General features: G+C 67.0%; 1 protein-coding gene across 3 annotated transcripts; it reads left to right on the top strand.

The window, feature by feature from the left end:
* Positions 1-1,832: 1,832 nt before the first annotated feature.
* Positions 1,833-21,143, top strand: KCNC4 (potassium voltage-gated channel subfamily C member 4). 3 transcript variants are annotated; one of them, XM_036452741.2, is made up of 4 exons: positions 1,833-2,899; positions 11,732-12,668; positions 14,587-14,790; positions 20,033-20,154. In XM_036452741.2, exons 1-4 carry the CDS (start codon positions 2,183-2,185, stop codon positions 20,083-20,085), a joined length of 1,911 nt encoding a protein of 636 aa, XP_036308634.1. In that variant the 5' UTR covers positions 1,833-2,182; the 3' UTR covers positions 20,086-20,154. The 3 variants fall into 3 exon arrangements, with proteins under 3 accessions (XP_036308634.1, XP_036308632.1, XP_036308633.1); XM_036452739.2 differs by lacking the exon at positions 20,033-20,154 and adding an exon at positions 17,395-17,579; XM_036452740.2 differs by having other exon boundaries at positions 1,834-2,899; positions 20,091-21,143.
* Positions 21,144-22,696: the final 1,553 nt, after the last annotated feature.

Below are 22,696 nucleotides of genomic sequence, written 5' to 3'. Positions count from 1 at the left end.
TGAAACGGCTTTTTTTTCTTCTTCTTCTTCTTTTTTAAGAGGCTTAATTTAAAGATTAAGAGGTTCTGGGCCTAAACACAAACGAATCTGGGAATTGCTGTTGGGATGAGGCCAGTCAAAGCTGTTGGTGCCCAATGTTTTGGGCATGGCAGCTTCGCAGTCACTTAGCAAACAAGTTCTCAGTGCAGTGCGGGGGAGCATCAGGGGAAGGCGGCTCAGAGTGGGGCGGTGGGAAGACAACACAGGGCGAGGTCACATCGCATCAGCGGGACCAGGAGGGGGTCCCAGGGCAGGGAAGCGCCTCCTACGTGTCCCCAGGCAGGTGAGCCAAGGCTTAACTTAGTCATCTTTCAGGCCCACCCACTGTCAGCAGCCCGAGGGGTCTCCCAGGCCACCAGGGGGGCTGTGAGTGTGACACGCCGTCAGCGTCCAGACCACGGACATCTGGGCCTGGCGGGGCCTGGCGGGGCCCGGCAGGCGCAGGCTGCTGGTGGAGTGAGTGGTCAGGAGGCCCCAGCTCGGAGTCTGGAGCAGGAGGGGGCTGCTTCCTCCCAGACACACCTTCCCTCCCTCCGCTCGCCTTCCTCCCCTGCCTGCAGGCAGCCGCAATGCAACCGCAACCATGCGCCCGGCTGGGCGGGGAGGGGGCGATCGAGGCAGCCAGAGGGGCGAACGGAGGTCAGAGGTCAGGGGTGAGGCGCGCTCCGCGGTCCCGGGGCTGCAGTGGGAGGAGCTGCGGGCTCGGGGGCGAGGGGAGCGGGGCGGAGGGGGCGGCGGGGGCGCGCGGGGCGGCGCGCTCGGCTGGGCGCCGGTGGCGAGAGGGTGACGCGCCGCGGCGGGGCTCGGATCGGCGGGGACAGGCTGCGATCGGGCCGCCGGGACCCCGCAGCCAGCCGGCCGGCCCCGCGCCGCGCCCCGCCCACCCCGCCCGCCCCGCGGAGGGCGCGCCGGGCCAGGCGGGGCCCGAGGAAAAGGCGCCACGGGAGGGAGAGCGGTGCCCGCTGGCCTCGCTGGCGGGAGGCGAGGAGCCTCTTGACCCCCCGGACCTCGGCCCCCCCGCTCCCCTCGCCTTAGGCCGCCTCCCGCCCGCCCCCCGCCGCGCGCCAAGGCCGGCGCCCCGCCCGGAGATGGGCCGACGCGCGGATGGCCCGGCTCCCGGCGCCGCCAGATCGCAGCAGCCGGGCGCCGGGGCGCTGCGCTGAGGCTCCCGCTCCGCGCCGCCCGGAGAGCCCGCAGGTGTCCTTGGCCGCGCGGCCGCCGCCCGCCCGCCCGCCCGCCCCGGAGGCTCCTTCGCCGGCGCCCGGAGCCCCGCTCCCCGGAGCATCCCGCCCCCCGGGATCGGCGCCCCGTCCGGGACCCCCTCCGCCCGGCGCGGCCCCGGCCCCGCCGCTCCCAGCCGCCGCCCGGACGCAGGGCCGGAGCTCGCTGCTGCGGGCGCTTGTTTTCCTGCCGCCGCCTCGCCCCGCGCGGCCCCCGCCCGCCCGATCGCCGCTCCCGGCGCGGCCCCGCCCGCCCTCGGCGCCCCGCGCTGGGTTTGTGAATGGGGAGAAGCCGCCCCATGCTGCCGCCGCCGCGGGCTGACCGGCCGGAGCCCGGACCCGAGGAGCCCCGGCTGCCGTGAGCGCGTCGCCGGCCCCGGAGGACTTGTTGCTGCTGCGCCGCCGCCGCGGGGAGGCCGCCGCTCCGGGCTCGGTGCGGCCGGAGCCGGGGGCCGTGTGAGTGAGCGCGCCCCGAGCCAAGCCGTGCGCCTGGGCCGTGCGCCTCCGGGGTGTGGGGGCCGTGTCCCTCCCGGGTGTTGGGGGCCGTGTCCCTCCCGGGGTGTTGGGGGGCCGTGTCCGGGCGCGGGTGTCTGGGTGCCCGCTCCTAGCGGGGAAGAGCGTGCGCGCCTCCCCTGCCCTCCCTCCCGCACCCGGCCCCTCGCGGGGGCTCCGGCTCTCCTTGCCCCCCGCCTGCCTGCTGCCTCCCGGGCGCCGCGTGCCCCAACCCCAACCACCTGTGCACCCGGGACACCCAGCTCCTCCCGCTCCTCCCGCTCCTCCGCGCCCCGGGGGCAGGGCCGCGCCGCCGAGGGGGCCGCCGCCGCCGCCGCCCGCCGCCCCCGCCCTCCGGCCGCCGCCGCCGCCTCGGGAAGGGTGTTTGGAGGGCAGCGGCCGCCCCGCGCCGGAGCCCCGCAGCGCCGCTTATGATCAGCTCGGTGTGCGTGTCCTCCTACCGCGGGCGCAAGTCGGGGAACAAGCCTCCGTCCAAAACATGTCTGAAGGAGGAGATGGCCAAGGGCGAGGCGTCGGAGAAGATCGTCATCAACGTGGGCGGCACGCGACATGAGACCTACCGCAGCACCCTGCGCACCCTGCCCGGCACCCGCCTGGCCTGGCTGGCCGACCCGGACGGCGGCGGGGCCCGGCCCGAGCCCGATGGCGGCGGCGGCGCGGGCAGCAGCGGCGGCAGCAGCGGCGGCGGCGGCGGCGGCGGGGGCGGCGGCGGGGGCTGCGAGTTCTTCTTCGACCGGCACCCGGGCGTCTTCGCCTACGTGCTCAACTACTACCGCACCGGCAAGCTGCACTGCCCCGCCGACGTGTGCGGGCCGCTGTTCGAGGAGGAGCTCACCTTCTGGGGCATCGACGAGACGGACGTGGAGCCCTGCTGCTGGATGACCTACCGGCAGCACCGCGACGCCGAGGAGGCGCTGGACATCTTCGAGAACCCGGACGGCGGCGGCGGCGCGGGGCCCGGGGACGAGGCCGGCGACGACGAGCGGGAGCTGGCCCTGCAGCGCCTGGGGCCCCACGAGGGCGGCGGCGCGGGCTCCGGCGCCGGGTCCGGGCCCGGGGGCTGCCGCGGCTGGCAGCCCCGCATGTGGGCGCTCTTCGAGGACCCCTACTCCTCCAGGGCGGCCAGGGTGAGTGGCGGGAGCCGGGGTCATGCATGGCTCCGGTCTGCAAGGAGGCGCGTGGTGGGTGGTGGGTAGGGGCAGGGAGGCGCCTGGCCCCAAGTGACTTACCTTTTTCTGTGCTTTCCTCCCAATTTCCTGTGCCTTCGGTGGGCCCCAGGGACCAATCTCTCTCTCTCTCTCTCTCTCTCTCTCTCTCTCTCTCTCTCTCTCTCTCTCTCACACACACACACACACACACACACACAATCTCCCCTGCATGCCTCATCATGAAATTGCACACACTTGACTTACTACGTGGACCAGCCTGCTTTGCTGCACCCCCTCCCAGCCAGTGGGGGGCCCTTCGCGGAAGACAGGTCCCCCTCTTCTTCGCAGCACCCCTCCTCGGGGTCAGAGACCTGGAGAGCCGCACTCAGGCCTCTGCCAGGGTCAGACGGGGTTTAGGGAAGGAACTAGAGGGTAGCGCCTACGCTGTGGCAGGCCCTGGACTCGCTGTCTCCAGGGAGCCCCCTCAGGAAGTCCCCCAGCACCTCAGTGCTGAGAGCCGGGAGTTTCAGAGAGGTGGGCGCCAGCTTCAGCCTCTCCTGCTCATAAAAGGCAGAGCCTGGACCAGGACTCATGCCTGTGGCCCGGGTTTGGGAGAGGCCTCTTCTCAGGGTGACCAGATGCCTGCCCGTGCCCTGCCCCGGAGGCTCCTCGCACAGCTGGGGTGTGCGGGGTGAGGGAGAGTTAGCCGAGAAGGTGCCTGGTGCCGGGCCCTGCAAGCTGCCTGGTGATGAGCCCATGTGTGTTGCTGCTTCCTCCTGCAGCAGCACCTCTTGGCTTTCCAGAAAACCCTGGTTCAGGGTTCTGCTTGAAATGGGTGTATGGGGGGGGGGGGGGGGAGCCAGGAGACATGCTTGGGCAGCTAGAAAACAACCATGAAGGATGGCTTAGCTTCTTTGGAAAAGGCCCCTGGGGCTGGGGTCTGACCTGGCTGGCAGCCTGTAGCCTGGCCAGGGTCCTTCGGGACCGATGTGTGGGGTCGGGGGACTGCCTGCTGCTGCGGAAGCTGGTCCTGCCACCCCTGGCATCCCAGTGAGTCTGGAGCCCTGCTGCCCTCCCAGCACCCCCTGCGCCAGGCCTCAGTCGAGTCCTGGAAGGAAAGGCAGGAGCTGAGGATGGGGCTTCCGGGAGGGGCCAGGCTGGGCTGGACCGGGGCAGAGAAGAGAAGGGGGAGCAGAGGGCTCGGAGGCCATGGATGCCAGGCTGGGCTGTGGGCGTCCCAGGGCAGCCCCCGGAAGCCAGGGACCTTCAGGCCTGAGGGTGAAGCTAGGGAGCTGCCCTTGTTTCTTCCCTGGGGCCCGAGACCCGCTCAGAAGGCGGGGGGCCCAGCCGTGCCCCGGCCTGGGGCTGCTGCGACTTCTGTGGCCTCTCCAGGCAGTTCCTGGACCCTGGCTGTGTGCACTGGGCGGGCAGAGATAAGTGCAGGTCATTCAGGCTCTTCCCGAGTGAGGGACAGGGAGCCGGGGGCAGACTGAGCTTGATGGAGGTGGGACAAGCCAGGGAGGCCCAGACCCTCTTCCTGAGCGTTTGTAGGACCTCAGGGGACTTTCAGAGGGACTTTCAGAGAACCAGACTTCTCCGGTTCTTCCCTCTTGGACTCCAAGGGGCTGTGACATCGAGGAGTTCGTTTTTCTTTCTTCAGCTCATCAAAGCGTGGCCCAGCCAGGGGGCTCTGAGTCGGCTCAGGGCCGGGCCAGCCCCTTGAAGTCGGCCAGGACCCCACATCTTTGCCCTGTAGGTGTAGCGCCCCATCCGCAGGGCGGTCAGGTGAGGCTGGGGATTGGGGCGAGGCAGGGTTCCTTCAGGACTCAGAGCCGGGAAGTGTCTCCTCAGAGACACTGAGCGGACAGCAGCGCCAGGCGCCCCCCACCCCCCACCCCCCCTCCTCGGTGCGTCTCCAGCCACCGGTCCGCAGACTGATGTGCCAGCTGTCCGGCCGGTGGCAGCCCCGGCCAGAGAGCGCGTGCCTCCTGCCCAGGCCCCGGGCCAAGGCGAGCCGGCAGCTGTTCCTGGGACACGAATGAAAACAGAGAATTTAAAAAACGAGTAACAGCTATTTATTGAGCACGCGGTGCGCATCCTCTGCACTAATCTCTAATCCCCCCCCCCCCCCCCCCCATACGTTTGCAGAGGAGGTATCATCCTCAGTTAATAGCTCGAGGCTGAGAGAGGATAAACCTGTCAGATCGCACCGCCCGATGGTGGATGGTGGCAGCTGAGAATCAAAGCCAGGGCTCCCCGGCCCCCCAAGCACCCCCTCCTCCCCTTACAACAGCTTCCCGCGCCCCCCCCCCCCCCCCCCGCCCTGAAGGAGGCTGTTTTCGAGGACTCCGGCCTGAGAGGTGTTGCGAGGGTGTGCACCTCCTGCGGGTGACATCAGAACACCCAGGGCAGACGGTGATGTCAGAAGTGACCCTTATGTTCTCACCCCTCTGGGTCTGAGGGGTGTGGGCGGTGCCTCTTCTGCTCAGAAAAGGCAGAGCTGGGCCCATAACTCACGGCCCGTGGCCTGGGTTTGGGAGAGGCCTCTTCTCAGGGTGACCAGATGCCTGCCCGTGCCCTGCCCCAGAGGCTCCTCGCATAGCTGGGGTGTGCGGGGTGAGTGAGAGTTAGCCAGGAAGGTGCCCGGTGCCGGGCCCTGCAGGCTCCCAGGCCAGTGGCCAGCGTGGCTGCCTGGTGATGAGCCCATGTGTGTTGCTGCAGGAAGAAGCGGCACCTCTTGGCTTCCCAGAAAGCCCTGCTTCTGACCCCGGGGTCTGTGCGCGGACCTTCCCTGGCGGCGGCCTCGGGGTCCTCACCGAGGGCCAGTGGGACCCAGGAGCCCCAGGAGCAGGGCCCAGACCCAGGCACCCCTGGGCACCAGCATCTGGTACACATGATGGAGCAAACCGGACACCAGCAGGAAGGGAGCCGAGAGGATTGTGGGAGCCTGTTGCCTAGCTACCGGCCTGGCCCAGGCAGCTCCGAGTTCAGGTGGGGGGTGTGCGCCCTGCTCCCTTCCCCGCGGCTGGACCCAGAGGTGGCTGCGCCGTGGCTCCCGACCGCGCCTGCCCACCGTCTCGGTCCCCCTGGGCTCAGCCTCAGGCAGGGTGGCTCCCAGCCCCAGAGGGACCGGCGGCGGTTTGGGCGGCATCCAGGGCTGCAGAGTCGGGACCTCCTCCTTCTCTCCGGGCCGGCAGGAGGCCTGGTGGAGGGGACCCGGGACGCTCCCCTCCCCCACCGTCTGCACGGGTGCCAGGGGCCGGGCTCACTTATCAGCCCCCCTGGGGGTGGTCATCCTTTGGCTAAACCGGTCCCCGGATCGGGTCTGCCCACGCCACCGCCGCCCTTAGGCATGGAGGATGTGAGGCACAGGATCCCGCCACCCCAGGAAGGCCCCGGAGCCTCGATTTCACGGCCATTAGGCATCCGAGGTGTGTCAGGTGTCACCTCTGCTTGCTTCCAGTGTTGCCTCTGGCCCGCGCGAGGCAGGCATTGTTCTTGGTTTACAGAGAAGGAAACAGACCCGGAGGGGCTAGCTCAAGGTCACACAGGCCTCAGGCGTCCAGGCTGCCTCTCCGGTGCCTCTGCGGAGGCCTGTGACTCAGGAGGACCTGCCCCTTCCCGCCCAGCTCCCTCCGAAGCCCCGCTCCATCCCAGGTTCGCTCCCTTTGGAGCTGGCTCCTCGCTCCCTGTTCCCTCCCGGTGGGACTGTCCTAGGACGAAAAGAAAGGAGACCAGCGACCGTGGCGCAGGCAGGGGACCGGAGCCCAGGCCCTCTAGAAGGGGAGTGCCCAGCGAGGTCCTCGCCCCTGCCACGGCCCCGACTCCCCAGCCTGGGCAGTGCCGGGACCAGCTGGTCTGTGAGCACGCAGGCTTCCGAGCGAGGGCAGGACTCCCTGGTCCTTCGCCCTCGGGTAGGGAGAGCCCGCTGGCCGGTGCCCGCGGGCCCAGCCACAGCCCCCACCCGCCTGAGGCCTCCATGTCCTCCGGGGTAGGTTTGTGTTTCCGCTCTGGTTCTAACAGCCCCGCGTTTGCCTCTTGAACATCTTGTCTCTGGAGGAAGAGGTGTTTCCGTCACCATGGGGGTTGGGTGTAAAGGGGGGGGGAGGGATGACACAAACGGGGACTATTTTGGAGAGAGGGGGGGAGAGGAGGCAAGAACAGAGTCAGGCAGCTGGGCCTTGGGGACAGGGAGCCCCAGGTCCTCCCCCTCCCCTCCCCTCCCCTCCCCCCTCTCCTCCTTCTCTCCCCTCCGCCACGGAAGTGTCAGCCTGGGATGCCGGGCACCAGGGCTTCATGCCATCCTTGTGCCTGAGCAGCCTCCCTGGCAGGACCTCTGCCCAGCGCCCTGCTGGGGGTTCAAGGCTGGGGGATGGTTACCTGGCCCCTGGCAGCACCCCCATCAGCCAGTAGACTCGGCCCAGCCGGAGAGCCAGAGTCGGAGCGCCCAGGTGCCTGGAGGGGGGTTCCTGGCACACCTGTCCCCCCCAGTTAGGGGGGCTGACATCTCTCCTGGAGACAGGCTCCCCAGGACCAGGGGAGGGAGCCGCAGCCCTCTCTGCAGCAGTCACTCCGAAAACATTGCTTGAGCATTTACTGCGTGCCGGCACCGAGCTGGGCTCTAACTGTAAAGGCGGGTTCGAGGTGGTGCTTGTTCCTGGAAAGAGCCCGGCCAGGTACGGCAGGTGGCTGTCGGGGAAGTTGGGGGACAGGAAATGGTCCTGACAATACAAGGTAGATCAGGAGCTGTGTCCCCGTCTTAACATGCAGAGTTCAGCAGGAGGTGAGAGGAGGAAGTGCGGAGTCCCACCTCTCCCGGGCCGGTGGGGGTGGTGGCAGGCGCCTCCGGAGGAGCTGGGAGGTGAGCCGGGAGGCCCCGCAGGAGGACGCGGCTCCCTGACCCCAGGTTTGGAAGGAGGAGGGTTATAAATACATCTCCCGAGGGGGCAGTGCTTGCCCCTTCCGTGAGGACCAGGGAGCCCTGCCCTCGTTCTGAAGAGGGGCTTCCCGGCCAGGCCCAGCGTGAGCAGGGGCAGGACAGCTGGGGAGACGGATGGGTACTGTGGGCTGGATCGTTCTTGGCCGGTGGTCTGGGCTGGACTGCAGCCTTCGGAGGCCGCTTAGGGGCCCCAAGCGCTCACTTGGCGGAGGGTGGGTTAGACAGAGGCCGGCTCTGGGCATGGGAGCCGGTGGGCCGGGTTCTGCTCCTCCGGGAGCGAGCGTCTCTGGGCTCGAACCTGGGGCTCAAGATGCAGGCCCTGCCCCAGGAGTCCAGGCTCCGCCCGCCTTGCAGGCCAGCTCCTTGGCTCCTCTTGGCTGCGGGCTGCCCACGCCCTCCCTGCGCCTCCTGGGCACTAGGATCTTGCTTCCCCGCCTCACCTCAGCCCCAGATCTTCCTCTGAAGCATCTCTGGCTGTGTCCTCAGGCTCCTCTTCTCCTACACTTCGTCCTTAATATAGGCTTTTGGGGCTGAGTCTCCTTATGTGCATCTGTCCCTCTGTCTCCTTGGCCCTTCATTTTTGGGATCCCTCCCTGCCCCGCTGGTTGTATTTGGTTCCCAATGACCGGTGTCCGTCACCTCCCAACCGCCCCTGGCCTGGGCCAGAGTCCCGAGACACTCCGGGCGCTGTGCTGAGCTGTGCACATATCATTTCTTTTCATCCTCAAAGCAGCTCTGTAAGGGAAGGACTCCTCTCCTTCCTGCAACACATCAAGCATGCCCTGGCCCCAGGGCCTTGGCACAGCCCTCTGCCTCCCAGCTCATCCCTCACTGCTCCGTCTCTGCTTAGATGTCCCCTTGGCTTGGAGGCCGTGCCTGACCACCCTGTTTGAAGTAAGTCCTCTCTGAAAGGTGAAACGGGGACCAGGAGACCAGGACACCGGCTCCATTGGAAGAGAAGATGCCAGCTGCCTTGGGAGGAGAGAGCGCGAGTGCTGGGGTGAAGGCACCTTTTAAGGGAGGAAAAGGAAGGGACAGGGCTTAGGGCTCTCAGCACACGCTGATGGGTGGTTTCACCTAAGGCACATGATTAGGGACCTAAGGACTTAGGAGTGGGGGCTTAGGGTATTGGGCAGGTGCTGATGGGTGGTTCCATGTACAGTCCATGTAAGGTGCCTGGTCAGGTGCACAGGCCTGACCCTGGGGCAGCAGGGGAGGGAGGCACCAGGCGGGCTCCTGGGCCTGTGAGGTGAGACTGGCCCAGGGCACACGGTCCCCCCACCCTGCTCCCCTCTGCACCCCTGGCAGCCCTTCCAGCACTTGTTTGTCTGTATCGCTAATGACTGCACACCGGCTCCCAGGGGGCCGCGCTCCTGGCTAACGTCCCCTTGGAGAGCAGGCTCCTGCTCCCCGTGCTTCTGGACGGAGCGGGGGGTGCTGTCCCCCCTCCCCTGTCCCAGCCCCCTTTGCTCCCAGGGGGAGGGTGGTGCTGGGACTGTGGGCTCCCAGCGTCACATCCCCACAGCGAGCTCAGGGGTGGGAGCTCTTGGCCCATGCGATGCCCACACCAGCCTGTGTGGCCTTGGCAGCCATTTTCCAGGGAAAGAACTTGACCGTCACCTTCATGGGGTGAAGCGGGCGGCAGCAGGGGAAGTGTGTCTGTGGTCCTCGCCCATCCTTCTGTCCCTGTCGGATCCGCCCGTTCCTGTCCAAGTGTACATAAGTCTTGCCCTGGCCAGCGTGGCCTAGTTAGTTGGCATGTCATCCCTGCCCTTAAAAATGTCATGGGTTTGATTCCCAGGCAGGACACGTACCAAGGTTGCGGGTTCGATCTCTGGTGAGGTGCATATGGGAGGCAACTGATCAATGCTCCACCCCCAATCAATAAAAAGTAAATAAGTCTTGGTGTGTGATGGGTGTCTGCCCTAAGCCAGGGGTCACATAAGGGAGCTGGCTGGCTGGGAGAGTATGGGTGACTCAGAGAGGACTGTCCCGGGCCTGTGCAGTGACCCTGGCCGGGAGGTGGCACAGGTGGATGAGGAGTTAAGCAATGCCGAGTTCAAGTCCTCCCCCACCCCTTGCGGGCTGTGTGGCATCAGGCAAGTCTGCTAACCTCTCTGATCCTCAGTTCCTCCTTCGTAAAACAGCTTCTCACATCGGGCCCTGCTGTGCCCGGCACGGAGCGGACAGCGGTGATTGTCCGTGCCCAGGGTCCCCTCCTCACTTGCTCCGCATTCCCAGACCCCCGTGCCCTCCCGGGTGCCGAGTGCTGCCCCCGCCTCCCCGTCTAGGTGCTGTCTCCCTGGAGGAGAGCAACCCCGGGGCCTCCTCAGACCGCAAGGCCATGGCCAGGTGGGAGTCAGGCTTGGGGGTCGCCAAGTGGTGGTGGTGGGGCCACTGTCCCCTCTCACCCACCCCACCCCCACCCCCACCCACCAAGCAGCAGAGGCGGTAGCGTGGGCCCCGGGCCCCAGCCACGGGTGCTGACAGTGGTGAATGGCGGTGTCGCCTGAATAACAGATGAAAGCTCCGTAATTGGTGTCATTACACATGCATTTCATCTCCATTCATAACGATCGGACACTTAGCCCAGCCGTGCCTCTGCTGAGGGCCGCTGTCATCGCTCTGCCGGGAGCCCGCAGCTGTCCGGGCCGGCCGCTGCCCGCTCGGGTCCTCGTGGTACCGCTGAGTATTCTTCAGAGCTCGGGGGCCGGGAAGTGCCGGTTTGGGGAGAAGGTGGGGGTAGTGACTCTGGGCAGACCCCCGTGGCTCTGCAGTGGAGTGTGTCTTCCTTCAGGCGCTCCCCACTGCCAGCCGTCGGCTGGGGCATCCTAAGGCAAGAGGTGAGAGCGGGGCTCGGACTGGGAGCTTCCGGATGGGATGGGGGTCAGAGCTGAGCTCAGCAGGCTCAGCTGCCTTAGAGGCCCAGGGTCACCCCCGACCCCCCTACCTCAGGGCACATCCCAGCATGCAGTGGGCCTCCAAATGCAGCATGCCCCAGAGTCCCCTGGGAGGGGAGTTAGTGTGCCCCAGCCTTGCTCACTCTGCAGGCTGGGGCGGGGCCTGGGCATATGGGTTTCTCACTGGTTCCCGGTGATGCCTGCCCAGCGCCCACGTGGAGGGGCACTGCCGGAGCCTGACTGTGCCAGGCGCGGCCTGCAGACCGGCAGCCAGGCCGGGAGCTCGTTAGGAAGATGGAGCCTCAGGTCCCGGCCTCCCCGCAGAGGCAGATGGCATCTTAACAAAGCCCCTGGTGACTTCCTCCCCGGCCCGTCTCAGGTCTCGGAGCACAGCTGGGTTAGCGAGGGGCAGAGGCTGCAGTGAGCAGGCCCTGCAGCCATAGGCAGCCGCTTGCAGCCAAGACCCTGTGAGGAGGGGATTTTATTTTATTTTATTTTATTTTATTTTATTTTATTTTATTTTATTTATTTATTTATTTTTTGAGGAGGGGATTTTAGCTCCTGGCTGTGAACTTAAACCCCACCCTTCACCATCTTCCTTTCTTCCTTCCTTTCTTTCTTTCTTTCTTTCTTTCTTTCTTTTTTTTCTTCTTTCTTTCTTTCAATATATTTTATTGATTTTTTTTTACAGAGAGAAAGAGAGAGGGATAGAGAGCTAGAAACATCGATGAGAGAGAAACATTGACCAGCTGCCTCCTGCACACCCCCCACCGGGGATGTGCCTGCCCTTGACCGGAATCGAACCCGGGACCCTTCAGTCCACAGGCCGACGCTCTGTCCGCTGAGCCAAACCGGTGAGGGCCATCTTTCTAATGGACCTCCTGGTGACCCGTGCTCCCCAATCCCCCCCCCTTTCCAAGCTCACCCGCCCCCGTCTGACCGATACCCCCCCCTTCCCGCCTCCCCCCACAGGCGGTGGCCTTCGCCTCCCTCTTCTTCATCCTGGTCTCCATCACCACCTTCTGCCTGGAGACCCACGAGGCCTTCAACATCGACCGCAACGTGACGGAGATCCTCCGTGTGGGGAACACCACGCACGTGCGCGTCCGGCGGGAGGTGGAGACGGAGCCGGTGCTGACCTACATCGAGGGCGTGTGCGTGCTGTGGTTCACGCTGGAGTTCCTGGTGCGCATCGTGTGCTGCCCGGACACGCTGGGCTTCGTCAAGAACCTGCTGAACATCATCGACTGCGTGGCCATCCTGCCCTTCTACCTGGAGGTGGGGCTGAGCGGCCTGTCGTCCAAGGCGGCCCGCGACGTGCTGGGCTTCCTGCGGGTGGTGCGCTTCGTGCGCATCCTGCGCATCTTCAAGCTCACGCGCCACTTCGTGGGGCTGCGGGTGCTGGGCCACACGCTGCGCGCCAGCACCAACGAGTTCCTGCTGCTCATCATCTTCCTGGCGCTGGGCGTGCTCATCTTCGCCACCATGATCTACTACGCCGAGCGCATCGGCGCCCGGCCCTCCGACCCGCGCGGCAACGACCACACCGACTTCAAGAACATCCCCATCGGCTTCTGGTGGGCCGTGGTCACCATGACGACGCTGGGCTACGGGGACATGTACCCCAAGACGTGGTCGGGCATGCTGGTGGGGGCGCTGTGCGCGCTGGCCGGCGTGCTCACCATCGCCATGCCCGTGCCCGTCATCGTCAACAACTTCGGCATGTACTACTCGCTGGCCATGGCCAAGCAGAAGCTGCCCAAGCGGCGGAAGAAGCATGTGCCACGGCCGCCCCAGCTCGAGTCGCCGGGCTACTGCAAGTCCGGGGACACCTCGCCCCGGGGCAGCACCTACAGCGACGCCAGCCCCGCGGCCCCGGAGGAGGGGCTGGCCGAGAGGAAGCGGGCAGGTGAGGTGATGTGAGCCCCCTGGGAGTGCTGTGGGGCTTTCTAAGGCCATCGGGGGCTGGGAGGTCAGGGGACCCATCCTAAGAATCGAGGTGCATTCAGGGAAGAGGAGATGATGGCCACGGCCTCAGAGGTGGAGAGTCCTGGCTGGTCCTCGGGATCCAGGCTGTGCTGGACGGCTCTGGGCCCCCCCTCCCCCTCAGGTGCCCGGTGAGGGCCGAGTAGAGGCCGGGCCTCTGTCCTTTGGTGCTCAGATCGCTTCCTGGACGCCGGGCCTGGGGGCGGAGCGTCCTGCGGAATGTGGGCTGCAGAGGGCGGTGCGTGAGGTGGCGGCCTCGGTCCCTGATCTCGCTGTGCCCGCTCTGCTGCGTGCCCTGAGGCCGGTCGCTCCCCCGCTGAGGGCATGGGTTCCGCACCTGTGAAATGGGGACGCTATTCATGTCCCACCCCAGACGTGGACGGGACCCAGACGATGACAGAAGCCTCTAGAGTCTTTACAGAGACCGGGCCTGTTGTCAGCGGGAGAGCAGGCCGTCCCCGGGTGCGTCCACCGGGAACTGCTTCTCCCAGCCTCCCGGCCGCTGGCTCCGGCCCAATAAGTGCGCCTGCTGCTCAGCACCAGCTGGACTGGGTCCTGGGCTTGGAATTGGATTGGAGGGGGGGTTAAGGGGGGGCCAGAGGCAGTGGCCGGGCATTCCTGGGAGAGGCTGCAGCAGTGGCGTCCGAGTCCTGGAACGGGGGCCTGAGGGCCTGAACCCCGGTCTTCAAGGATGGGAGGGACCCCCCAGGAGAGCCCCCCCCCCCCCCCGCCCCGAGGCAGGCGACAGGAGAGGAGACTGGCCGAACCCGGGTGCTGTGGAGCCTCACTGTTGGGAATGGTGTGGGCTCCTCAGGGACGCTGGGATTCCTGGTAGTGGGAGCCGCTGGGGTTAGGCCATCGGGGAGCTGGGGGTAGGCCGGACACGAAGGCAGCAGCTCCTGGCTAGGCTCTGTGAGCAATGTGGGGCGTCCCCCAGGACAGGCGCCTGAATTGGGACACGCCCCGTGGCCTGCTGGGGGACATGCCCCGGGGCCTGGTGGAGGTGCCCATCTTACAAGCTGAAACCATTCATTGCCTGGAGCCCTGCAGGTGCCTGGGTCTCCCATGGACCTTGATGGCACCGCACCCATTGGGCTCCTCTCCTTCCCCACCAAAGTGGCACCCCTTCCCCTCCCCGCCCCCCCAGCCCTCGTCCCTGAGTCTTAGTCTCCAGCCAGCGCTCCTGGGAACTGGAGCTGGACCCCAAAGCCCCGTCAGGGCTCAGAGGAAACCTGACCCCCGTGTGCAGGTCCGCGGGCAGCTGCTGGGCGCACACTAGCCGGCCATGCCTTAGCCCAGCCTCACTGCTTGGCCACTGGAAGGGCATGACCGGCAACGCCGGGGCCACTGCCTCAGACCGAGCGGCTCCCCTTCTGCAGGTCCAAGGGCCAGGCAGGAGCCGGGGGAAGAGCCCACAGCAGGGGAAGCTGAACGGGAGCCCTCTCCCCCACCAGGGTCCCCCGAGCGCAGGGAGCCCCGAATCCTCCAGGCACTCACTCCGGCTCGGCCGCCTTGGGGTGGTCTGGGCAGACAGCTGGGAGCACCACCCCATGGTGTGGCCCTGGCAGAGCCACCTGCACCCCGACAGCCAAGCGGCCTCTGAAGGGACCCAGCTCCTCAGGTGCAGCCTGAGCCCGACCACCCAAGGAGGAAGCAGTCTGCCGCCTTGGGGGAGGGAGGGCAGTCTCATGGGGCAGCAGACTCGGGGTGAGGGCCGAGCATCTGTGGCCCCGTCTCCCAGGAAAGACCCCTGCCCCATGCCTTGGGCCCCTCCTGGGGGGGGGGTGACCGGGAAGAAGGCCCGGGCAGCGCTCAGCACGTCCCTCTGTCTGGCCCCCCAGACTCCAAGCAGAACGGAGATGCCAACGCCATGCTGTCGGACGAGGAGGGCGCGGGCCTCACCCAGCCCCTGGCCGCCGCCCCCAGCCCCGAGGAGCGCCGGGGCCTGCACCGGGCCGGCACCCGGGACCGGAACAAGAAGGCGGCCGCCTGCTTCCTGCTCAGCGCCGGGGACTACGCCTGCGCCGACGGCAGTGTCCGGAAAGGTAAGGCTCCCAGGCTGGCGGGCTGGTCCTCCCCTGAGGCCGTGGCCATCCTCTCCTCTTCCCTGGATGCACCCCGACTCTTAGGATGGGGACCCTGATCTCCCAGCCGCCGATGGCCTTAGAAAGCCCACAGCATCCCAGGGGGCACACATAGCCCGTACCCCAGTGCCCACGGGGAAAACAAGTGCTTCCTGGGAGCGGGGTTCACGGGAGCAGGGGTCCCTGCCCTCCCTCCGTCCCATCACTTCTCTTCCTGGGGTGCCTGCTGTGACCTTCAGGCCTGGCTTCCCGGGGTCACTGCCTGCTTTTCTCTTAGACCCGGCCAAGCCCCCCCAGGTGAGTGGTCCCCAAAACCCTCAGGAGTCGGGAGAACAGGGAGCCGGTTGGAGGTCCCCTCCTCCGTCCTGCCTGGGGGCCTGGAGCCCAGGAGGGGCAGCCCCAGCTCTGCAGGCCCCGGATGTGACAAGGAGAGCCAGAGGGCGACAGGGAGGGGGAGACTGGGGTGGGGGTGGGGTCAGGGGGGCAGGCAGGGTAGGGCTCCCTCCTAGGTGTGTTCTGAAGGGTTGGAAGTGCACAGAGGCGGCCATGGCCATCCGCAGGCTCCAGCCCCGCACAGGCCCGGCAGAAGTGGGGGTGGAGCTGGGGCTCCTGGCCTGGGGGCCGGGAATGATGGCTGCGGGGGGTGGGGGGGGGGTGGGGGGGGCAGTGGCTGGGGACCAGGGGGTTTAGGACCAGGTTCTTCTTCCCCAGGCCCTGTCCTGTGTGTGTGTGTGTGTGTGTCTGTCTGTCTTCCCTGTCCTGTGTGTGTGTGTGTGTCTGTCTGTCTGTCTGTCTGTCTTCCCTGTCCTGTGTGTGTGTGTGTGTGTGTGTCTGTCTGTCTGTCTTCCCTGTCCTATGTGTGTGTGTGTGTGTGTCTGTCTTCCCTGTCCTGTGTGTGTGTGTGTGTGTGTGTGTCTGTCTGTCTTCCCTGTCCCGTGTGTGTGTGTGTGTGTGTGTGTGTCTGTCTTCCCTGTCCTGTGTGTGTGTGTGTGTGTGTGTGTGTCTGTCTGTCTTCCCTGTCCTGTGTGTGTGTGTGTGTGTGTGTCTGTCTGTCTGTCTGTCTTCCCTGTCCTGTGTGTGTGTGTGTGTGTGTGTGTGTCTGTCTGTCTGTCTTCCCTGTCCTGTGTGTGTGTGTGTGTGTCTGTCTGTCTTCCCTGTCCTGTGTGTGTGTGTGTGTGTCTGTCTGTCTGTCTTCCCTGTCCTGTGTGTGTGTGTGTGTGTGTGTGTGTGTGTCTGTCTGTCTGTCTTCCCTGTCCCGTGTGTGTGTGTGTGTGTGTGTGTGTGTGTGTGTTTGGTGTGTGTGTCTTCCCTGTCCTGTGGCCTCACCGCCCTGCACACTCTGCCTAGTTTCCAAATCAACCCCGACCCCCGTAACAAAGCCTTGCCTGGTTCTCGGGCCATTTCTTACCAGCCCTCCTCCAGCCCAGTCCCCCGCCGCTTCCCACTGTCCCCAACCCCAGACCGTGAGGCAGGGCCTTGCCGGCTGCAGGAATAGCCTGCGGTGCCACAGGCCCCCAAGGATGGCCCCTGGCCTGTCCAGCCCCCGTGGCCTCCAGGGCCACCTCCCCAGGCCCTGTCCCCGGCCCTCCCAGCGCCACTGCTCCCACAGGACCCGGGTGCCTGACCCTAACCAGGCCTGCGGGGGGCGTCCGCGTCCGTCCTGCGGGGTGTCGGAAGCAGGAGCGACGGCAGCTGGAGGGAGATGGCCCGGGCGGCTGTGCTCAGCCCGCTGCACCCTCTCCCTGTCCCTCCGGTCACCCCGGCCCCTGCACCCCTGGCCCCTGCACCCCAATCCTCTGGCTCTGGAAGAGCCTCCCCCTGCTACCCCCTCCCCCCCGCCCCCCAGCGTGCAGTGGCTCCCACTGTGTCCTGTCAGACCAGGTGCTGCTCTGGCTGCAGCTCACTCGGGGCCCAGCCCAGGCTGGGAGGGGACCCACCCTCACGGAGGACTTGAGCAGCCCTGCTGTCACCCCAGGGCTGTGAGGGGCTCCGTGGAGGTGACGGAGCGGAGGGGGCACCGTGAGGGATGGGGAGCAGGTGCGTCCCACCACCGTACCCCCGGGTGCTCTGAGGCCTGGCTGCTGCTGTTTTCAAGATGCCTCCACGCTGCCTCCTGGCAACGAGCGTGCGGCTCAGCCAATGAGGGGGACCCGGGAGCGGGAGCAGGTGGGTTGCCGGGAAACAGGCGGTGCCTGCGCTCTGGGCAACTTCTCCCCGCGCCCGGCCCGCGGCTCTCACCTCCCTGCGCGGGGCACGTGGGGGACCAGGGGGGCGTGGCACAGCCTCCGCCTGCCCCTCGCGCCCCTGTGAGCCCGCAGCTGCCCGGGTGTCAGAGGGAGGGCTGCCTGGAGGAGGCGGCAGTGCTTCTGAAAGCGGGGAGCCGAACCTTTGTGCAGCTGGAGGGGGACAGGGCAGGACAGAGGTCAGCGGGGGGTGTGGCCGTGGAGTCCACCCGCAGGGACCCAGGCGACCAGGGAGCCTTCCCCGGGTAGGCCAGCCCTCCCCGCAGCTGGGCCGCCTGGAGTTCGATGCCCTCTGACTCCGCTGTGCCTTTTCTTTACCGAGGCCGCGAAAAGTCCCGGAGTCTAAGCAACCTAGCCGCAGCCGCAGGAGCCAGTCTGGGGCTGTCTCCGCTGGCGCCCCGATACAGCTCGCCCTACTCTCCACGGAAGCTCCTGCTCTCCCTCCCTCCTCACCCCCTCACCAGCCCGCCGCCCGGACACACAGCCCCGTAGCTGCCCCGGCCTCCTGCCCCTGGGCCCCCCCAAACACAGGGAGGCGCACGCGTGGGGCCTCGGGGAGCCGGGCGATGCGGGAGCATTCACCCCCCACCCCACAACGCTCAGGTTTGGACCTGAGGGCAGACGGGGTTACTCTCAGGGCCCCCCATCCTGTGTCTCTGAGCCCCACCTTCCCCCACAGGGCCCCATCTTCATCACAAACATTTCCATTCCTTGTGGCCTTCAGCCAGGAACCAGTGTCCCCGTCTGTCTGTCTGTCCATCCCACACCCAGACCAGCAAGGGCTGAGGCTGTCCCAGGAGCACCTCGGCCGGCGGCCACCCTCGGGGAAGGGGGTGTTCCCAGCTCTGGCCTGGGGTGCGGGGAGGCCCTCCTCTCGGGGGACACCCACACCCCATCTGCGCCCCTGCCTCGCCCCCTCGCCGCGCTGCTTTCCTCCGCTTCCAAGCTGGTGCCTCCCGCCCCCTCCGCGGCCTCCCTGCCAGCCCAGCCCTGCCCGCCCGCTCCCACCCAGCCCCAGCCTCATCTCGTTCCTCTAATTAAGTGTGTTCATTTACCTAACGAGCCGGGAGCACACAGGTCTGTAAGGCACCGTGTGAGCAGGGCTGCTCCTTGGCAGGGGCCGCGGAGGGGCAGTGCGGGGACAGAGCGGGGGCCTAGGCAGCCAGGACCAGCCCAGGCCGAGGGGCCGCAGCCCAGGGCCTCCTGACGGGATGAGAGCTGACGGGCCATGCGCCCGGCAATTCTTAGTCAGATTACACAGCTGGTTGAGGGAATGACTCAGGAGGGGCCTTGTCTGCGCCTTCAGGGAGGGCCAGGATGGGCATGGCAGGACCGGGCTCGGGAGGACGCTGGGATACCCCTGAAGGCGGACTGGGGGCAAAGGTCAGCTCACTCCGCTCCTGCACCCCACTGAGTGTCCTCTCCGGCCCTGGGCAGGCTCGGGGCACGCCTCCCAGAAGCTCTCTTCCCTGCTGTGGTCTCGGGGGGCCTGCCTCCCACTGTCTCTCCCAGTGAGGTGCCCCCCGAAGAGTGGGGAAGACCCAGGGAGCAGCCCCTTTAAGGGACAGGGACAGGGAAGCCCTGGGATCGGGGTGGAGAGCAGGCAGCTTCTCCCTCAGGGCTGAGAGCGAGGGCCCAGCTGTCCTTCGCGGGGACAGGCTGGGTCCTGCCCGCAGGGCTCCTGGCTCCCTGGCACCCTGGCACCCGGGCTGGCTCTGGGGGGACGTGCCGAGCTGGGCGTCCGGCTATTTTCTCCCCGCCCGGCGCCCTGGTTCGGGGAGCTGAGGCGGCTATTTCAGTGGCAGCCCTCCCCTGGCGCTGTCAGCAGCCCGAGTTTCCACGGCACCCACCGCCCCCTTCCCTCCCACGGGCACCGCGTGCTCACCGCACCCCAGCGGTGGGCACAGATGTCCCTGGGCGGCGGGAGGCAGGAGTGCCAGGCTGGAGCCCCTCATGCTTGGGAGACGGGCTCCTCCTGCCTCTCCCGCCCCCTGGCTTCTGTAGGGGAGACCCTGACCCAGCGCCTGGTGATGGAGATCGCAGGGGTCTGTCCCCCTGAGCTCTCAGCACCTCGGCCCCGGGGCCCCGGGAAGGCACGGCAGGCTGTGGAGCTGACAGACCCTGGGCTCTGCAGGGAGGGGGGGGAGGGGGATAGGCTGCCTGCAGAGCCCAGGCTCGGACCTCCCTCCCTCCCCGGGGAAGGCTCTCCTCGCCCTTCCCCCACAGCCTGGCAGCCCAGGGCACTTCACCTTGGAGCCTGACTTGAACCTGTCCCCGATCCCTGGCTTCTAGAAGCCTCTCCTCCACAGCTGGGCCCAGCCCCTCCCGCAGAGCAGGGGGCAGCCTGGGAGCTGTCCGCCCCACGCTCGGTTTGTACAGTTTGTATCGGGGCGGAGGCCACTTCGCAGCCCGGGGGGGCGCGGGCGGGGGGGACCAGCTGGGCCTGTTTTTCCAACAAGGATGGCACATTCGCGCCCCTCAGCCCTCCTGGTCCGTGTTCAGCCTCCAGCCCTGGGGCTCTGCCTGCTGAGGAGGAAGGGGCTGGGGATGCCAGGCTGAGCCTGTGGAACAATGAGCGGCCCCAGGTGGTGGCGGCAGATGGAGCCTCGGGGGTTGGGGCTGGGGGGAGGGGGGACACCAAGTGGGCAGGCAGCAGCCGGGTGCTGGCTCAGGGGTGGCAGGCCAAGCAGGCGCTCCCCCCCTGCCTGGGCCGGGCTGCAGAGCGGGGTCCCTCTCTCCGGGGCTCCTGTCCCTCTGCCCCGCGCAGGGATGCAGACCGGGGCCCACCCTGCCTCCCTCTGAGCCCCGTGTCCCCGTGCCGCCCAGCTCTGCTCCCGGCCTGCTCTCCGGCCCTCAGCCTCCCGGCAGCTGCCTTCCTCCTAAAGTCCCGTTCCCTGCCACTCCCTTTCCCTTGCTGAACGCCTTGCCCTCCACCGCCCGCGCCCCCCCCCCCCCCCGAGGCAACGTTGGGCCGACGTGCGCGGTGCCAGCGTCTCACTCCTGTGCTCTCTGACGCAGAGACCTGCCAGGACGCCCTCTCGTCCAACTATGCCCAGGCCGAAGTCCTCACCCTCTCTTAAAGCGGCAGCAGCGTGAGAGGGACAGGCAGACAGACAGCCAGCCAGAGGCTTAGGGGGACTCTGGAACCCAGGCAAGCACCTCTCGCCGGGCAAGACGTGCTGGCACGGGACTGACGGAGCGCCTCTCGCCCGCGTGAGCCTCGGGGCCCGGAGCCGCCGGGCCCGGCCGGCGTCCTGTTGTGACCGAAGGGCTGTCTATGCACACATAGTCTCCATAGTCATACATGCTGTTCTCGTGTGTGTAGTGCACGTGCTGTTGGTGGTCTGTCTTCGTCAGGCTGTCTCCCCGAGCCCTGCCCCTCCCCCAGGCCCCCCCTCCCTTCCTCCCCGGACCCCGTGTTCGTGTTGTGCGTGGAATGTCCCGGGGAGCGTGAGCCTGGGAAGCGCCCGCCCCGCCCTGTAGGGGCGTCCCCGTGGGCCCGGGGCCTGTGCAAGGACAGGTTCCCTCCGGGGTCACTGCCCCATGAGCCCCACCCCACCCCAGATTGGGGTTCTACCTCCCGCCCCACGCCCCCGTCGTGGGGGGACTTCCAGGGGCTTCTCTACAGCTTCCTTCACCCCTTTCCCCCGTTACCTGTGTCCTTGACTGAGGAGGCATTTGGGGTTTTTTTTTTTTTATCTTTGGTTTTTCCGTCTCCCTCATCCGTGTGTTTCCCACGATGCTGCCGGGCAGACAGGCGGGGAAGGGGCCTGTCTGCCCCCGGGCTCAGGGCTCTGAGCAGGGAAGCCTCGGGCGAGCGGAGACCAGTAGCAATACTGTACTTCCTGGCCGCGGCCAGAGGATGCGTGCAATAGCGGAGGCCGGGGGACCCCTCCCACCTTGGCCTCTGCCCCTCCCTCGGCGCCCCCTCCCCACGCCCACTCCCCCGCCCCTGTGTGTCTGAGGCACGCCTAGGCCAGGGCCCTGTCACCCTGTCTGCATGCCTTCGACTGCCATGCTGTGCTTGCCCCTCAATAAAGACATCCGGAGCTGCCCTGCTCCTGCGTGTGAGCCTCAGCCTCTGCCTCTCCTTCCGCTCCCGCTCGTGTCTGTGGGGCCCCCCCCTGGGCCCCCATCCCGACACCTGAGACATGCAACCCCCTCCTCCTGACCCCACCCCCACCAGGAACCAGCCACTCGGGGGGAGACACCGGTGCTCGGGGAGGAGCCTGAGCTGCCCAGGGTCACAGCCTGAGCCGCTCCTGCCTCCAGCCGGGTTCGGAGGCCCCTGCCCGCCGCCTCCCGCCGCCACGGGGAGGAGTGATGCTGGTTAGGCAGCAGCCAGTGCCCGCTGGTTTGTGCAGGCCCTTTCCCCCCGTCCCCCCCAAGTCGCACCACCTTATGTGGGCCAGGGCCCTGGGGGTGCCAGAGCCTGCGAGGCCCGGATGGCTGGTGAACCGAGGCCGGCGAGGGGCTGGTGGCACAGCCGGGACCGCTTAGGGCCGGGCCAGGAGCGCCGCCAGGGCCCGGAGAGGGCAGGGTGGTGGGGAGTGACAGGGCCCCTGTCACGTGAGGGCACACGCAGGGCCCACGCTTGACGGCACCTCAGCTGCCGCTGACGGGAACGGCTGACGGTTTTGGAGGGACCCTTGGCTTGCATTTTGCCCTGTGCGTTCCACAGCCAGGTCTGGGTGTGTGTTGGTTCTCCTTACTCTTTTTCTTTAAAAAAAAAAAAAAATACGTTTTTATTGATTTCTGAGAGAGGAAGGGAGAGGGGGAGGAACATTCACGATGAGAGAAGCATCAGGCGGCTGCCTCTTGCACACACCCTCCCCCTGGGGACTGAGCCTGAAACGGGGCATGTTCCCCGACCAGGAATCAAGCTGTGAGCTCCTGGTTTGTGTGGGCTGGCGCTCAGCCACTGAGCCACACCAGCCTGGCAGGTCTCCTGACTCCTGTCCGACTTCTTACGCCTACTCCGGGCATCACAGAGCCTCAGGGCCTCGGTTCGGAGTCTGCCCCTGCCGCTCACTAGGTGAGTCGCCTGGGGCAGCCTCGCCGACCCTCGGCCTCCCTGTCTGCGGAATGGGAGGCAGCGGCGCGGGGAAAGAACTGGCGCCTCCGTGTGGCACACGGTAGATGCACCACAGCATCCGTCCCCGCCCCACCCTCTCCTGCAGCTCTCGGGCTCTCTCCCCAGAGTTCTGCCATCGCTGCATCCAGCCACACGGACGGACGGAGGACAGAGCAGCGGGGGTGAGGACGAGGACACGGGGGAGGGGGAAGGGGAGGGGGAGATGCGAGGGAAGCCTGCCTGTTCCTGAAGGGAAGGGAGAATTGGGCCTGGAGCCTGGGCCAGAGGGAGGCATGGCAGGCGGCCAGTTGTCAATTAAAGATAAGATCTCTCCTCAGCTGCTGCGGAGGGCAAGTCGGGGCTTTGACCCTCCCCCTCCCCTCTGACCCCCTCCCCCCAGACAGGAGAAGCCATTTGCAGCCGGTGGTAATGGAGTGGGACGCACTGCTGGCTCCTCCCTGACGTTAGGCACCAGGGCCCACGCCCAAGATGGCCGGTTTATATATAGATCGTGCGGGACCGTTTCATGGCCGGGGCCAGAGAGCCAGCC

The sequence above is a fragment of the Pipistrellus kuhlii genome, unplaced genomic scaffold (assembly GCF_014108245.1).
Source record: "Pipistrellus kuhlii isolate mPipKuh1 unplaced genomic scaffold, mPipKuh1.p scaffold_m20_p_24, whole genome shotgun sequence".
Taxonomy (NCBI): domain Eukaryota; kingdom Metazoa; phylum Chordata; class Mammalia; order Chiroptera; family Vespertilionidae; genus Pipistrellus; species Pipistrellus kuhlii.
The sequence above is the reverse complement of the archived record's forward strand: the minus strand, read 5'-3'. Positions and strand labels throughout refer to the sequence as shown.

Bases quoted from the DNA above. Each gene is read 5' to 3' on its own strand.
- KCNC4 (XM_036452739.2), top strand. From the start codon at position 2,183: ATGATCAGCTCGGTGTGCGTGTCCTCCTACCGCGGGCGCAAGTCGGGG. The intron at 2,900-11,731 runs GTGAGTGGCGGG...CTCCCCCCACAG, and splicing joins ACTCCTCCAGGGCGGCCAGG to GCGGTGGCCTTCGCCTCCCT. The intron at 12,669-14,586 runs GTGAGGTGATGT...CTGGCCCCCCAG, and splicing joins GGCCGAGAGGAAGCGGGCAG to ACTCCAAGCAGAACGGAGAT.